Genomic DNA, 15519 nt, shown 5'->3' on the forward strand with positions numbered 1-15519 from the left:
TAAGAATCAATGTTACATAAAAAAATATAAAAAATCTATGACCTAAATTACAAAGAGACTCATTCACTCTATGGCTTAAGTACGTTACAAGAAATTCCTTAACCAACAAGGAAGATAAAATAACTTTTATTTTCCATCAATTATAATATAAGGGAGAGTACGTAGTCCATCTAATTATTCAATTAGGGAAAATACAAGCTCTGCAAGCAAAATTTTGGGTTGTTGATTGGATTAATTCTCACCATGTTAAACTCACTAATTATGGATTATATTACAGACTTTACAGTTCACAATTTATAATGAAGATGAGATCAACTTATATATATAAGTCGGGCAAAATATGCATGGTGGATAATGTATATATATATATATATATAGTCTCTAAATATGGTCATTCACCATGACTCAATGACAACACATGTTGAATTTGCCAAATTGTATAAACGTTGAATATATATAATAATTAAACAGACCCAACTTATTAAGTGACTCCTGCCCTGCCTTTGATCAACTAAATTCATTGCTTCAACTCTTGCATATGTCACACACTTTTCTGTCAGTATCAATTTGCTCCATTATTTCTCTCTCTCTCTCTCTCTCTCTCTCTCTCTCTCTCTCTATCACACACACACACACACACACACACACACACACACGCATCCATAGCATCGAAAGCGATGGGCATGGAAGAGGAAGCTGAAGAGCAACGTAGAAGAGCCACCATGAAGAGGACCCTTCTTATCCTAAACTGCGTACTCCTATCCATTGGCACCTGTGGTGGCCCATTAATAATGCGCCTCTACTTCATCCACGGCGGCAACCGTGTATGGCTCTCAAGTTGGCTCGAAACCGGCGGCTGGCCCATCATCCTCATCCCCATACTCATCTCCTACTTCCGCCGCCGCCGCCGCCGCGCCACCAACCAAGGCCCATCAACAGGCCCATCAGGTCCACCAACCAATAAACTCTTCTCCATGAGGCTCCCGCTCTTCATAGCCGCGGCTGTCATCGGCGTCATCACCGGTGTCGACGACTACCTCTACGCCTACGGCGTCGCCCGCCTTCCGGTGTCGACCTCTGCTCTCATCATCGCATCGCAGCTGTCCTTCACAGCCTTGTTCGCTTTTCTGCTGGTGAAGCAGAAGTTCACCTCCTACTCCGTAAACGCCGTCGTTTTGTTGACCATTGGGTCGGCCGTTCTGGGTTTGAACACCGGGTCCGATCGTCCGGAGGGTGAGTCGAATAAGGAGTATATTGCTGGGTTTTTGATGACTGTGGCGGCTGCGGCGTTGTATGGGTTTGTGTTGCCGTTGGTTGAGTTGACGTACAACAAGGCCAAGCAAACCATCACGTATGCTTTGGTTTTGGAGATTCAGTTGGTTATGTCTTTCTTTGCTACTCTTTTCTGCACCGTGGGGATGCTTATTAACAATGACTTCAAGGTTTGACCTACCTACCTAATCTCTCTCTCTCTCATCCAAACCTTGTTTCCTTTCCTTAATTCTGGGTACAAAGTGATGGGATTCTTAATTCCAAATTATTCACCAAAATTGTCCCCCATTTAGTCCCCATTATGTGAGTACAAATATGGTCTCTCTCATCAAAAAGAGTCTAATTAATGGATTTAAACCTGTGTAGGTTATTCCAAGAGAAGCAAGAAACTTCGAGCTGGGGGAAGCCAACTACTATGTGGTGCTTGTAATGAGTGCAATAGTTTGGCAGGCTTTCTTCTTGGGAGCCATAGGAATCATCTTCTGTGCCTCATCTTTGCTCTCTGCTATTATAATTGCCGTACTGCTCCCAATAACAGAGATCCTAGCTGTTATTTTCTACCATGAAAAATTTCAAGCAGAAAAAGGGGTTGCCCTTGCACTCTCTCTATGGGGCTTTGTCTCATATTTCTATGGTGAGATAAAACACAGCAAGGACAAAAAGGAAAAAGACAACACCGCAGAAACAACAACAACAGAATTTCCTGATCAACTCCCCAATCCTTGATTAAAGAACAAGCTGTATTGTGGTGTCTTCTTCTCTGTTGGAGTTTGTGTGAAAATGGGAAAGGTTGCATATGCCATTTGATCAGCATAATTTTTATATTTCGGACGACGCACAACACCCATTTTATCATTTTCCACGCTTTATATACATTTTTTTTTTCCCAAGAGTATTCATATATCTTGGTTGGTTGGATAAAAATTATATATTATTAAGTATTAACTAACGTTATGTATATAAAACTTAGAAGCATCATTAACCTATCCATGTAAGTTATGTATTATCAAGCAAAGTTTACAATTATTTAAAATAAATAGTACACCCGAGTTCGGAGGAGTTGGTTAGGATGTGTAGCTGTAAACTCAGGCACCCAAGTTCAAATCTCCAATTTGACATTTTGAGCCAGGTAACAAGGGAAGTAAAATCTCTTATGAATCCCCTAGGCCTAGCGTGCATTGTCTGCCTTTAACTGACCCAAAATACTCTGTTATAAAAAATAAATACTACACATGACAGCCGTAAATAGTTGTACCATACACGTAATAGTAGTCATACTTAAAATTTTCTTTATGCCTTAGTTCTCGGACAATTTAAGAGATAAGTGAGTGTTATGAGAGACAATGCATCTGGCCTTCAAATTTAATACAAGAGTTTAAATTTTGCAGAACGTCTAACAGTTATCCACACTTTGAATTAAGCAATTAACCACACTAGAAAAATCATGTATATATATACCCAAATAGAAATTTCCAAATGCGCAAATAAGAACTACACTAAGTGCTCAGCTCTAGATCCAACATTCCTGTATATATACAGGGCAACTCACCAGAGCTAGTGGAACTCCACAAATTAACTTATACTTTGTGGACTATATTGTTAGGCCTCGTTTGGGATTATGGTGGAAGATACAAAAGCTGCTGTGGATGACAATTTTCAATCACCTACAACAGTTTTGGTGTTTGGTAAAAAAATAAAAAATTATTTTTCCCCACAATTCTCAACTCTCCACAACAAAAACAGAAAACAGGTTTCTAAGTGCTTTTGAAAGCTGCAGTGACTCACAGCAACAATGAATATTTTATTTTACCCATAATACCCTCATTGATTTCTATAATTTTTATTTGTTTATTTTAAATTAAAAAATATGTCCATTGTTAGTTATATTTTATATTGTGATAATTAATTATGATATTTTATTTATAGGATTAAAATTATAATATACCTAAAAAAATAATAGACATACTTATTTAATAATATTGTTCTTAGAAAAATTAATGCTAATAAAAATTTATAGTCAAAACTTAAAAAAACAAGTAAAAAAAAAATTATTTTTACCAAATAAATAAGTGAAATGCACTTTCAACATCATATCCATTTTAGTAATTATACACAGTCACAACATTTTTATATTAACATTTACCAAATACTTTGATACTATTTTTTACACTCACAGCACTTTTGAAAACATAGTTTACTTACCAAGCACTCAACTGCTTTATTTTACAGCTGACTTTATTTCATAGCTGTCTCATCATAATCCCAAGCAAAAATTATCCAGCAGAAAATTAGCTATTGTAATGATATTCGAATCATCTTTTTTTTTTTTTGTAGAAAAGATTCTTAAGTGAAGTCCTTAAAAAATTGAATTCACATCATAAGACCATATTATATAGAGCGAACCTAAAGAATGAGTAATTTCATATTAAATGATATACAGTATTGCGGTATGCGCTTGAAAATTCATGTATTGCATAGTAATTATTTTAATTTTTAAATTACTTATTTAATGTCAGATCGAGGAGTGTAGTTGACAATGACATCATGATTGACAAAGGTTTTCTTTCAATTGTAAATATAGAAAATTACATAATGATTATATATATATTTATATATGTAATTTGTCGCTTTTCATCTTGCATATATTGTCTACAAATTACATCCAAAATGGTCCAGGAAAACTTGTTGACCAGACAATCTATTCCAATCTATTCAATTGAAAAATGAAAGCGCATGCTGCAGGTCGATGTCATCTTTATGAATTTACATTGCTAAGCTGGAGGATGCTTTTGGGTTGCCCAAGAAGCAGATAAGAACACACAGAAAAAAGATGGACTAATTAAGCATATGACACTATCGATCGATCAGTCAGTGCATGATTCAGCATTCATCACAATCATATATATATATATATATATATAAAACGTAATTTTAAACCCTCTAATCATTTAAAAAATTTGCCTAAATCCCCACCCATTTAGAAACTTTTTCAAAACCTCCTATAACTTATAATCCTAAATTACCCTTCTGACATACGCTGATATCACTAACGCATGCTGACATCACTAACACATGCTGACATCACGATGATGTCACTGTAATTGAATTTAACTGTAACTGAATTTTGCTGAAACTGAAATTTTCTGAAACTAAATTTTTTTGTTAAAATTCAATATTTCACTAAAACTAAAATCAAACACTGAAACTGAAAATCAAATATTTGATGAAATTGAAAATAAAATATTCCTTCAAAATGAAATATTCAAATTGTAACTGAATTGAAAAAATAACACCGCAAAAAATAATTTAATTACATCGTCACACTGCTTAAACATTCTATTACACTTAAAACGAAACAATTTCACATAAACACTAAAAAAAAAAATAGGTACATAATTACAGATATTACAACTGAGATTGAACCAAAATCTTCAGAACTTCAAATCTTCACATTCTAACTGAAACTGAACAATAAAACAATTTCAATTGAAATGAAATGAAACAAATCACTATAATTATATACAAAACATAGTTATAAGTGAAACTGAATTTTCACGAAATGAAATTGAATTTTTACAAACTGAATATGAATTTGCACGAACTGAAACTAAATATGAACAATAAAACAATAAAACAGTAAAAAAATTATAACCGAAACTGTTTCACGAATTGAAACTGTTTCACGAACTGAATCTGTTTCACGAACTGAAACTGTTTAATTTCAATACAATTCCTATCATTTCACGTTTTTAATGATTCTACATGACTTAACAATGAACCTATACAATGCAAATTAATTTAGCTGTGTGGTGAAGGCATGCAATGCAAATTAATTAAAGACGTACAAATGAAAAACAATGAAAAGAAAGTGCTAGGCTAGCTTGATCGACCAATTTCAAGCTTTCTTGACTTTGAATATAAATGAAACTGATTAGCAATTAAACGCACCAATTAAACTTCTGAATAAGCAAACTCATCAAATGAAGTCAATTAAACCCAAAAGAAAAGAAAAATGAAGCCAATCTGATCGATTTGGGGTTTTCCGATTCATTAACAATTGCACCAAACCAAATACATAGAACTGAACAGCACAACGAAGAGAAGAAGATGGGTACATGACTCGACGGAAATGGCTGCCGGAAAACAGAGAACACCGGCGAGAATGTCGCCGGCTTCTCTCCTTCGAAACGGCGAGCCTAGGGGTCATCAATATCTTCTGATGGCACCAGTGGACTCGGGACGACGAGAGGAAGCCATCCATGGTGGTCCGACACCTTGTCGTCGTCGGAATCGGTGGATCGCCGGCGAGGGAGCTCGGGTCTGCCTAGATCCGATCCGGTGTTGACGTTTGGTTTCGGGGAGAGTGGAGGGCAGGGAGAGGAAGAGGGAGGAGAGGTGAGCGTGATGGGACTGGTATCGTCGGCAACCGTCGCTAGACGGCGGCGCACGCGCTGGCTACAACCGCGGGAGAGAGAGAGAGAGAGAGAGAGAGAGAGAGAGAGAGAGAGAGAGAGAGAGAGAGAGAGAGAGAGAGAGCACGCAGAGGGAGAGAAATTTCAGAAATATGGGCTTGATATTTTTTTCAAGGGTTATAATTGGAAAAAAAAAAGGGTCAAACTTAGCTGGGTGTAGTTGACTAGGGGATTTTGGGAGAGATTAAATCTTTAATAGGGGGTTTTGAATTAATTTAATTAAAGGTGGAGGTTTTGAAATAACTAAATTCTAATTAGAGGGTTTTAAATAGTTTACATATATATATATATATATATACAGGCTCCTTCTATTGAGGTATACCTCAACTTATTTATGTTGAGGTATGACCTTGTTGGGGCCCACACGAGTCGTTTTGTGACGATCCGAACCGTTCGCAAGGATCATCTTCATTGATAGATCATCCTTGCAAAATATTAGTCAAATCCGAAATCATTTGTCTATCTAACTTTGATAAAACAAATGAACGGTTTCATCGAAAATATTTGGTTTGTCCATTTATATATATATATAAAACTCCCCTACATATTAACTTCTCCAATAGCACATACAGCGGGTCAGAATTAAAAGACCCACTTCATATTGGAGTACGTGTTAGACTCGGACTTGTAGAATAGACCATAAAATGTTGAAGGGTAGTTGTGCATCGCTTCAGACTCAGAGGCAGTGTGTCTGATTGAGTTTGCATCTACATGTAGCTTTTGATGCCATTGAATTTTTACGTATGTAATTATTTACTCAGCCAATTAAAACCATCCTCACATGCATCATGCATGTGCTACACATTGTTTTCAAGTACTTTTATCGATTAGGGGAAAATGATATTTGCACTTTAATTAAAAGTGTCTTATTCCCACAATTCTCTTCATTAACTAGCTAGCTCACACAATACTAGCTCCTTTTAAAGAGTTAATTACACTTACACCCCTGAGGTTTATCGTTTTTTCACATACACCCCCTGGGGTTTCAATAATTACACATACACCCCTTGAGGTTTCAAAACTATTGCATATAACCCCCTATATGAGATGAAAAATTATAAAAAATTATGCAAAAAAGCATGCTAAGGGGTGAAATGGCCTAATAAGATTACTTAAGGTGTAAGGTCTAACTTCAATATAAATATTTTATTTTTTGTTTATTTATTTATTTTTCTTGTAGGGGGTTATATGCAATAGTTTTGAAACCTCAAGAGGTGTATGTGTAATTTTTGAAACCCCAGGGGGTTATGTGAAAAGACGATAAACCTCAAGGGGTGTAAGTGTAATTAACTCCCTTTTAAACTACAAACAATAATTCCTAGCTATTATTGATAGATTTCAAGAATTAAATGTGGAAGCCTCATATACATTCACGATATACAGGTATACTATAAGAATTAATGTTACATAAAAAATAAAAAAAAATCTAAGATCTAAGTTACAAGGACTCATTCACTCTATGGCTTAAGTACATTACAAGAAACTCCTTAACCAACAAGGAAGATGAAATAGACTGATTTGAGTAAGAAAAATCCTCATTAACTTTTATTTTCCATCAATTATAATGTAAGGTAGAGTACGTCGTCCATCTAATTATTCAATTATGGTGCGTTTGGATGAAGTAGTTTGAAATTACTAAGGAATTTACAAATGACGGAATTTAAAACGATGTGATTTAAAATTCTAAAATATGTAAATTCTCTTGTTTGGATAACATGTAAACATAATGAAGTTTAAATACGAAATTTATGGTAGTTTTAATTTTTGATGCATCAATTCAAAAGAGTGATGGTGATGGTGACAACAATAAAAATGATATTTATGATGAGTTGACCACATTGGTAGGGGTGATGGCCCACAAGCGGTGGAAGAAATGGTGGTAGCTAAAATTGGGATGTTGGCGGCGGTGGTGGTGGTGGTGTTGGAAATGGCAGTGATGGTGGTGGTGGCGGTGACGATGATGGTGATGGTGGTGGTGGTGATTGGGAAAATACTAGCTCTGCAAGCAAAATTTTGGGTTGTTGATTGGAGTAATTCTTACCATGTTAAACTTACTAATTATGGATTATATTACAGTTCGCAATTTCTAATGAAGATGAGATCAAGTTATATATATAAGTCGGTCAAAGTATGCATGGCGGATAATATATATATATATATATATACAGGCTCCTTCTGTTGAGGTATACCTCAACTTATTTATGTTGAGGTATACCCTGTTAGGGCCCACACGAGTCGTTTTGTGTCAATCCGAACCATTCATTATTTACATCTTCATTGATAGATCATCCTTGCAAAAAATTAGCCAAATCGGAAATCATTTGCCTATCTAACTTTGATCAAATAAATGGACGAACCAAATATTTTTGATGAAACCGTTCATTTGTTTTATCAAAGTTAGATAGACAAATGATTTCGGATTTGACTAATATTTTGCAAGGATGATCTATCAATGAAGATGATTCTTGCGAACGGTTCGGATCGTCACAAAACGACTCGTGTGGGCCCCAACAAGGTCATACCTCAACATAAATAAGTTGAGGTATACCTCAATAGAAGGAGCCTGTATATATATATATATAGTCTCTAAATATGGTCATTCACCATGACTCAATGACAAGTTGACAACACATGTTGAATTTGCCAAATTGTATAAACGTTGAATATATAATAATTAATCAGACCCAACTTATTAATTGACTCCTGCCCTGACTCGTGCATATGTCACACACTTTTCTGTCAGTATCAATTTGCTCCATTATTTCTCTCTCTCTCTCACACACACACACACACACACCATGTTTGCTAGCTAGCTATAGCCCCATTCACACACACACACACACATCCATAGCATCGAAAGCGATGAGCATGGAAGAGGAAGCTGAAGAGCAACGTAGAAGAGCCACCATGAAGAGGACCCTTCTTATCCTAAACTGCGTACTCCTATCCATAGGCACCTGTGGTGGCCCATTAATAATGCGCCTCTACTTCATCCACGGCGGCAACCGTGTATGGCTCTCAAGTTGGCTCGAAACCGGCGGCTGGCCCATCATCCTCATCCCCATACTCATCTCCTACTTCTGCCGCCGCCGCCGCGCCACCAACCAAGGCCCATCAACAGGCCCATCAGGCCCACCAACCAATAAACTCTTCTCCATGAGGCTCCCGCTCTTCATAGCCGCGGCTGTCATCGGCGTCATCACCGGCGTCGACGACTACCTCTACGCCTACGGCGTCGCCCGCCTTCCGGTGTCGACCTCCGCTCTCATCCTCGCATCGCATCTGTCCTTCACGGCCTTGTTCGCTTTTCTGCTGGTGAAGCAGAAGTTCACCTCCTACTCCGTAAACGCCGTTGTTTTGTTGACCATTGGGTCGGCCGTTCTGGGCTTGAACACCGGGTCCGATCGTCCGGAGGGTGAGTCGAATAAGGAGTATATTGCTGGGTTTTTGATGACTGTGGCGGCTGCGGCGTTGTATGGGTTTGTGTTGCCGTTGGTTGAGTTGACGTACAACAAGGCCAAGCAAACCATCACGTATGCTTTGGTTTTGGAGATTCAGTTGGTTATGTCTTTCTTTGCTACTCTTTTCTGCACCGTGGGGATGCTTATTAACAATGACTTCAAGGTTTGACCTACCTACCTAATCTCTCTCTCTCTCTCTCTCTCTCTCTCTCTCTCTCTCATCCAAACCTTGTTTCCTTTCCTTAATTCTGGGTACAAAGTGATGGGATTCTTAATTCCAAATTATTCACCAAAATTGTCCCCCATTTAGTCCCCATTATGTGAGTACAAATATGGTTTCTTTCATAAAAGGCGTAGGTACAAATTAAGGAGACATCTCATTTTACTTATTCAATATTGAACAGTGCTCTTATTGGATATGTGACAATTGTATTTGATCAATGCAATTCCTACCACTTCTACCATATTGGACTAGAATTGAAGTCTCTGTATGGTACTGGGATGTACGTTTACAGCTCACACATGCACAAAGTGTTATAAATTCAAGAGTTGTAAACATTGAATCTAATATAAAGGCTATATTGCTGTAAATATCCTAGCATCCGTATTAGAGTTACTCTTTTTTTCTTTTTCCAGCTTAATAAAACCCCTCATTGACAAGTAAAGTAAACATTCACGTGATGAATGTATATACTAAATACTTTGGAATTTGCAGAAAATTCACACACAAAAACTTAGTATATATAGTTCATGTGTTTATACAGTGGCGGTGTTTCCAATCCACTCAATTATAACACGTGTTCAATTATTAATATCTAAAACCTTAAATTTTAAATAATATTCTTAAAAATTTTACATTTGTTATAATTTGAATAGATTGGTAACACTACATTAGCATGTCAAATAATATTACAGTCACACACAATATATAATTTATCCAAGAAGCATTTGAATTTGACCTTACAATAACTTTCAAAGTAGATGTTGATCGATCGAGTTGGAATTCAAATTTCAGTAAACCAAAAGCTTTCTTTTATCATATAGCTTATGTGTTTCTCTCTCATCACATACTATGTTATGTGATTAGGGATAGATACAAAGTATATATACAACTGTGGCATAAAAATATTTTTCTAATTACAATTTTTCATTTGTTCATATTTGGTATGTCTTCTTTAAAATGTGATATCATCTGTCACATTATTTGATGCATATGCTAGGTATTATGGACATCTTTCTCTTCAAAAAGAGTCTAATTAATGGATTTAAACCTGTGTAGGTTATTCCAAGAGAAGCAAGAAACTTCGAGCTGGGGGAAGCCAACTACTATGTGGTGCTTGTAATGAGTGCAATAGTTTGGCAGGCTTTCTTCTTGGGAGCCATAGGAATCATCTTCTGTGCCTCATCTTTGCTCTCTGGTATTATAATTGCCGTACTGATCCCAATAACAGAGATCCTAGCTGTTATTTTCTACCATGAAAAATTTCAAGCAGAAAAAGGGGTTGCCCTGGCACTCTCTCTATGGGGCTTTGTCTCATATTTCTATGGTGAGATAAAACACAGCAAGGACAAAAAGGAAAAAGACAACACCGCAGAAACAACAACAACAGAATTTCCTGATCAACTCCCCAATCCTTGATTAAAGAACAAGCTGTATTGTGGTGTCCTCTTCTCTGTTGGAGTTTGTGTGAAAATGGGAAAGGTTGCATATGCCATTTGATCGGCATAATTTTTATATTTCGGACCGCGCGCAACACCCATTTTATCATTGTCCACGCTTTTATATACATTTTTTTTTTCCAAGAGTATTAATTCATATATCTTGGTTGGTTGGATCAAAATTATATATTATTAAGTATTAACTAACGTTATGTATATAAAACTTAGAAGCATCATTAACCTCTAGCTTCAACTTCAATTATGTTATGTACGTATCATGAATATGTATGCAGATCTTAGCCATCTCAATAATTTTTTAAGAGGATTAATTGGGTACCAACTAAATTAATATTTCAACGGAACCAGCGAGGAGAGAGGAGAGAGGAGAGGAGAGAGAGAGAGAGAGAGAGAGAGAGAGAGCTTAATCAAATTATCAAATTCACCTATCCATGTATGTTATGTATTATCAAGCAAAGTTTACAATTATTTAAAATAAATAGTACACCGAGTTCGGAGAAGTTGGTTCGGATGTGTAGCTGTAAACTCAGGCTCCCAAGTTCAAGTCTCCAGTTTGACCCTTTGAGCCAGGCAGCAAGGGAAATAAAATCTCTTGTGAATCCTCTAGGCCCAGCGTGTATTATCTGCCTTTGACTGGCCCAGGATACCCTCGGTTATCAAAAATAAATACTACACATAACGCCGTAGTATAGACAGGGTCGGCCATGACTTTTGAAAGGCCCAGGGGCGAAATCTAAATTGAGCCCCTAATAAAATCTTTTGCAAAACAATTCACAATTGACAAGAAATCAATTAGATAGAAAATTTTCGATCACATCAAGAAATCAATTAGAAAATTTTTGGTTGAACGCAAGGAATAAAATTTCGGGTTTCGAGGAAATTTCGATGGAAATTTCGATGGAAATTTCGACGGAAATTTCAAAGATTTTTAAATTTCGACAAAAATTCGACGGAAACGACGGAAATTTTGAATGAAACTTCACCATATGTTTATTTAACATATTATCTACTACATTGATAAAAAAATATTGAAAAAAACCAAATTATATGGTAGGTTTCATGTGATATGTGATGAATATAATGCGCGCTGGAGGCAAATACTGTTAAAAAAATGCTTCACTAATTAATAATTACTTCAATAACACCTCAATTTTATTTTTACTATAATATTGCCACATGAATTACAAAAGTAATCAATACCACATAGAGTTTCTAGGAGGTTCAAAATTTCCGCTGTCTTCAGTATCATCATGTCCAGAGTAGGTGTAATGTGAAGAATAATCATCCCAAGATACTTCATATCATATCATATCACCACTTTCAACTTCCATATCAATATTTATATATCATACAAATTACACAAATCATACAAATCAAATTCAACCTAAAATTATACAATCAATTCCAAAATTATACGATTAAAGATTCAAAATTAACCCAAAATCATACACTTATACAAATCAAAATCAACCCAAAATTATACAATTAATTCCAAATCTATATAAATCAACCCAAGATCAATATAATTTACATGTAAACCCAAAATATGATATTGATCAATTGATGTTAGATAATATTTAAAAGTGGGTAAATGATATACTCAACCTCATACATACAGATATACTCATATACATCAATACATGATACATTAATTTAGACATTTACACTGTTAGTTAAGTCTATTAGACAGTTTAGAGTTTAGAACTTTAGATTAGTCTATTAGACTATTACTCATAGTCACGGCCTTAAGACATGGAGTCATGGACTGATGGACCTAATTCAAAATAGAACCTAACTATAGAAATTAGAAACTTGATTGAAAATGAAATCTAACTACAGTCTACAGCCACAGCCCACAGGAACCTGTTTTCGACCAAATAAAAAAAAACAAAAACAAAAACTATAAAACTCTAATTAAAAAAACAATTAATACAAGTATACAAGTTATACACTTATACTTATACAAGTACAACACAGTTACACAGTCAACACTATTTCCATCGAGAACCACCCACCAAGTCTAATCACCTCTTCACCACCATTATCACTCCTGCGAATCCTATCCATCGTAGCATCCCCTTTTTGCTCACTTACATCACCATAAAGATCCCTAAGTTTTGCAAGATTGCTAGATGCAGATGTTCTATCCTTGCTCCCATCTCTTTGTGGGCTCAAATGATGTGTGGTGCCAGCTTGCAAGCTCCGACTTCTACTCCTGCTCCTACATGCGGCTCCGACTCCTACTCCTATGGGAATGTCTACCGCCATCACGGCTACTCTCATAATAGTCCCTTCGGCTTTCCCTCTCTGCATATTTTGACCTCCGATCATAATCAGAACTTCGTTCTCTATCCTTCTCTCGCTCCCTAACTCTATAGTCTATCCCTCTCTCGATGACTTCGTGGTACGTCTTCAACCGGTAAAGCTCTTTGAAGGAGGTGTGCGCCAACGGAGGTGTGCACTGCAGATCGGGTTTCAGATCGATGGAGGTGTGCGCCGACGACTATGCAGGTGAGATTGTGAGGCTGGGTATTTGAGGGAGTGAGGGAGTGAGGGAAATTTGGTGCGCTGGGGGCTGGGGTTTGCTGGGTTACTGGGTATCCGAAATTTCGAATATTTCGCCGAAATTTACCGAAATTTCGAATATTTCGCCGAAATTTACCGAAATTCGGTCGAATTGGTGTTAAAATTTCGGACCCCCGAAAAAACGAAATTTCGCCGAAAACTTCGAAATTTAAACCCTTGGTTGAACGTCAAAAAAATAATTTATAGGAATATAAGAGAAAAATTAAAAGGGAAAAACACACACTTAAACATTAATTACCTTTTTGCCTTAATGGGACCTCTCTAATTTCTTTCAGATTGAAAGAGCATGTGGAGAGCACCAAAAAAAAAAAAAAACCAGTTTTCCACAAGACTATATGGAGAGGTAGAGATCCGTCTTTGCCAATTCAAAGCAAACAGACTCTTTAAATCCAACTTTCTAAAAATAAGGCATGTACTTTTGTTGAAAAAAAAAAAAAAAGAGGTGTAAACCCAAGGGCAAAAAGGACTCACTGTCATACAGATGAGGATGTTGGCTTGCTTCTCTTGTAATTCACGTACATGAGAATCCAAAGAAAAAATGAAGCAAGTTCAAATTAAGAAAATAAAAAGAAATAAAAATGTGGCTTTCAACTAATAATCAAGGAAAAATAGTTTGCAGAACCCAAACTTTATATCTTAAAAGGACCTAGTTTTTTTTTTTTAGTACAAAGGGGACCTAAGCCCAAAGAAAGAAACTTGATAACTACAACTCTGACACAATAAGTAGAAGTGCCTAGTTGTAGCGAAGACATTATAAATAGACCCAATAGCTATTTTTTTAATATATATATATAATATAAAAATTTGTAGACCCACCTTCTAGGCGGTCGCACTTAGTGCCTCCTTAGGGCTCGCACTAAGTATAGATAGTTGTACCATACACATAATAGTAGTCATACTTAAAAATTTCTTTATGCCTTAGTTCTCGGACAATTTAAGAGATAAGTGAGTGCTATGAGAGACAATGCATCTGGCCTTCAAATTTAATACAAGAGTTTATCCACACTTTGAAATTTTGAATTAAGCAATTAACCACACTAGAAAAATCATATATATATATATATATAACCAAATAGAAATTTCCAAATGCGCAAGTAAGAACTACACTAAGTGCTCAGCTCTAGATCCAACGTTCCTGTATATATACAGGGCAACTCACCAGAGCTAGTGGAACTCCACAAATTAACTTACACTTTGTGGACTATATTGTTAGAACCACACCACAAAGTTTGCCGATATCATTGTCGTCACACACACTGGCGGATCAATTGACCATATAAACTCAGAAATACTGGGCTTGAGAAATATTTTTGACCTTATGAAGCTTGGCTCTTGGTGGCAGGTGCAGGGGCAAGAATGCAAGCAAGGTGTTTGTGTAAATGTCTAAAAGAGAAAAGAAAACCAGAAGAAGGGAAAGAAAGGGTGAGTCACGTGAGATGTATCGTGAGCTTCTTAATCTTGAAACCATTACGATTGATTTCTGGATCCACCACCGATCACACAGTCATATCACACTACAAACTCTTTAGGTGAAAATTTAAGCATCGTGTATTAGAAAATTTTCTTTTATAAATGCTATAAGAATTAATATGCTCACCAAAGAAAACAAATAAAAAAACTAAGAGTCAGATCAAACAAGAAAAAGAGGGGGGGGGGGTGGGGGAAGACATTTTAATTATCTTTTTTTATCAAGTTGCATATTAATTATCTACAGTACAATAAAAATATAGTAAATTCCATTTAAATTAATAAAATATTTCAAAATTAATTACATAATAATCACTAAGGTTTTTTTTCCATAAAATTCCATGAGTTTTGAAATTTTATCCCACTTTAGTCAATAAGCTAATCCACTTGTTGATGTCGATCATGTATTTTAGTGTGTCGAAAAATATCAATTTGCTCATTATGTTTTTCTTATTATGTATGGGCATAAAATTATGACGTTGCCCTTAATTTGGTTTAGGGTTAAAAATAGTGTTTAGAGTTTAGAAATGAGGTTTAGGATTTAGAAATGAGATTTAGGGTTTAGAATTGAAGTTTTTAAGCTT

The 15519-nt window shown here is 36.0% G+C and overlaps 2 protein-coding genes across 2 annotated transcripts; both read left to right on the forward strand.

The window, feature by feature from the left end:
- The first annotated feature begins 553 nt into the window (after positions 1-553).
- LOC147279564 (purine permease 3-like) lies at positions 554-2173 on the forward strand. Its single transcript, XM_086251246.1, has 2 exons — positions 554-1442; positions 1639-2173. Exons 1-2 carry the CDS (start codon positions 678-680, stop codon positions 1996-1998), a joined length of 1125 nt encoding a protein of 374 aa, XP_086107372.1. The 5' UTR covers positions 554-677; the 3' UTR covers positions 1999-2173.
- Positions 2174-8547: 6374 nt separating this feature from the next.
- Positions 8548-11031, forward strand: LOC147279565 (purine permease 3-like). Its single transcript, XM_086250773.1, has 2 exons — positions 8548-9368; positions 10485-11031. Exons 1-2 carry the CDS (start codon positions 8607-8609, stop codon positions 10842-10844), a joined length of 1122 nt encoding a protein of 373 aa, XP_086106899.1. The 5' UTR covers positions 8548-8606; the 3' UTR covers positions 10845-11031.
- The last annotated feature ends 4488 nt before the right edge of the window (positions 11032-15519 follow it).

Source organism: Dryas octopetala, chromosome 7, assembly GCF_963921425.1.
Source record: "Dryas octopetala chromosome 7, drDryOcto1.1, whole genome shotgun sequence".
NCBI lineage: Eukaryota > Viridiplantae > Streptophyta > Magnoliopsida > Rosales > Rosaceae > Dryas > Dryas octopetala.

Excerpts from the sequence above, each read along its gene's own strand:
- LOC147279564 (XM_086251246.1), top strand. The coding sequence starts at position 678 with ATGGGCATGGAAGAGGAAGCTGAAGAGCAACGTAGAAGAGCCACCATG. Across the intron at positions 1,443-1,638 it reads TTATTAACAATGACTTCAAG|GTTATTCCAAGAGAAGCAAG; the intron begins GTTTGACCTACC and ends AAACCTGTGTAG.
- LOC147279565 (XM_086250773.1), top strand. The coding sequence starts at position 8,607 with ATGAGCATGGAAGAGGAAGCTGAAGAGCAACGTAGAAGAGCCACCATG. Across the intron at positions 9,369-10,484 it reads TTATTAACAATGACTTCAAG|GTTATTCCAAGAGAAGCAAG; the intron begins GTTTGACCTACC and ends AAACCTGTGTAG.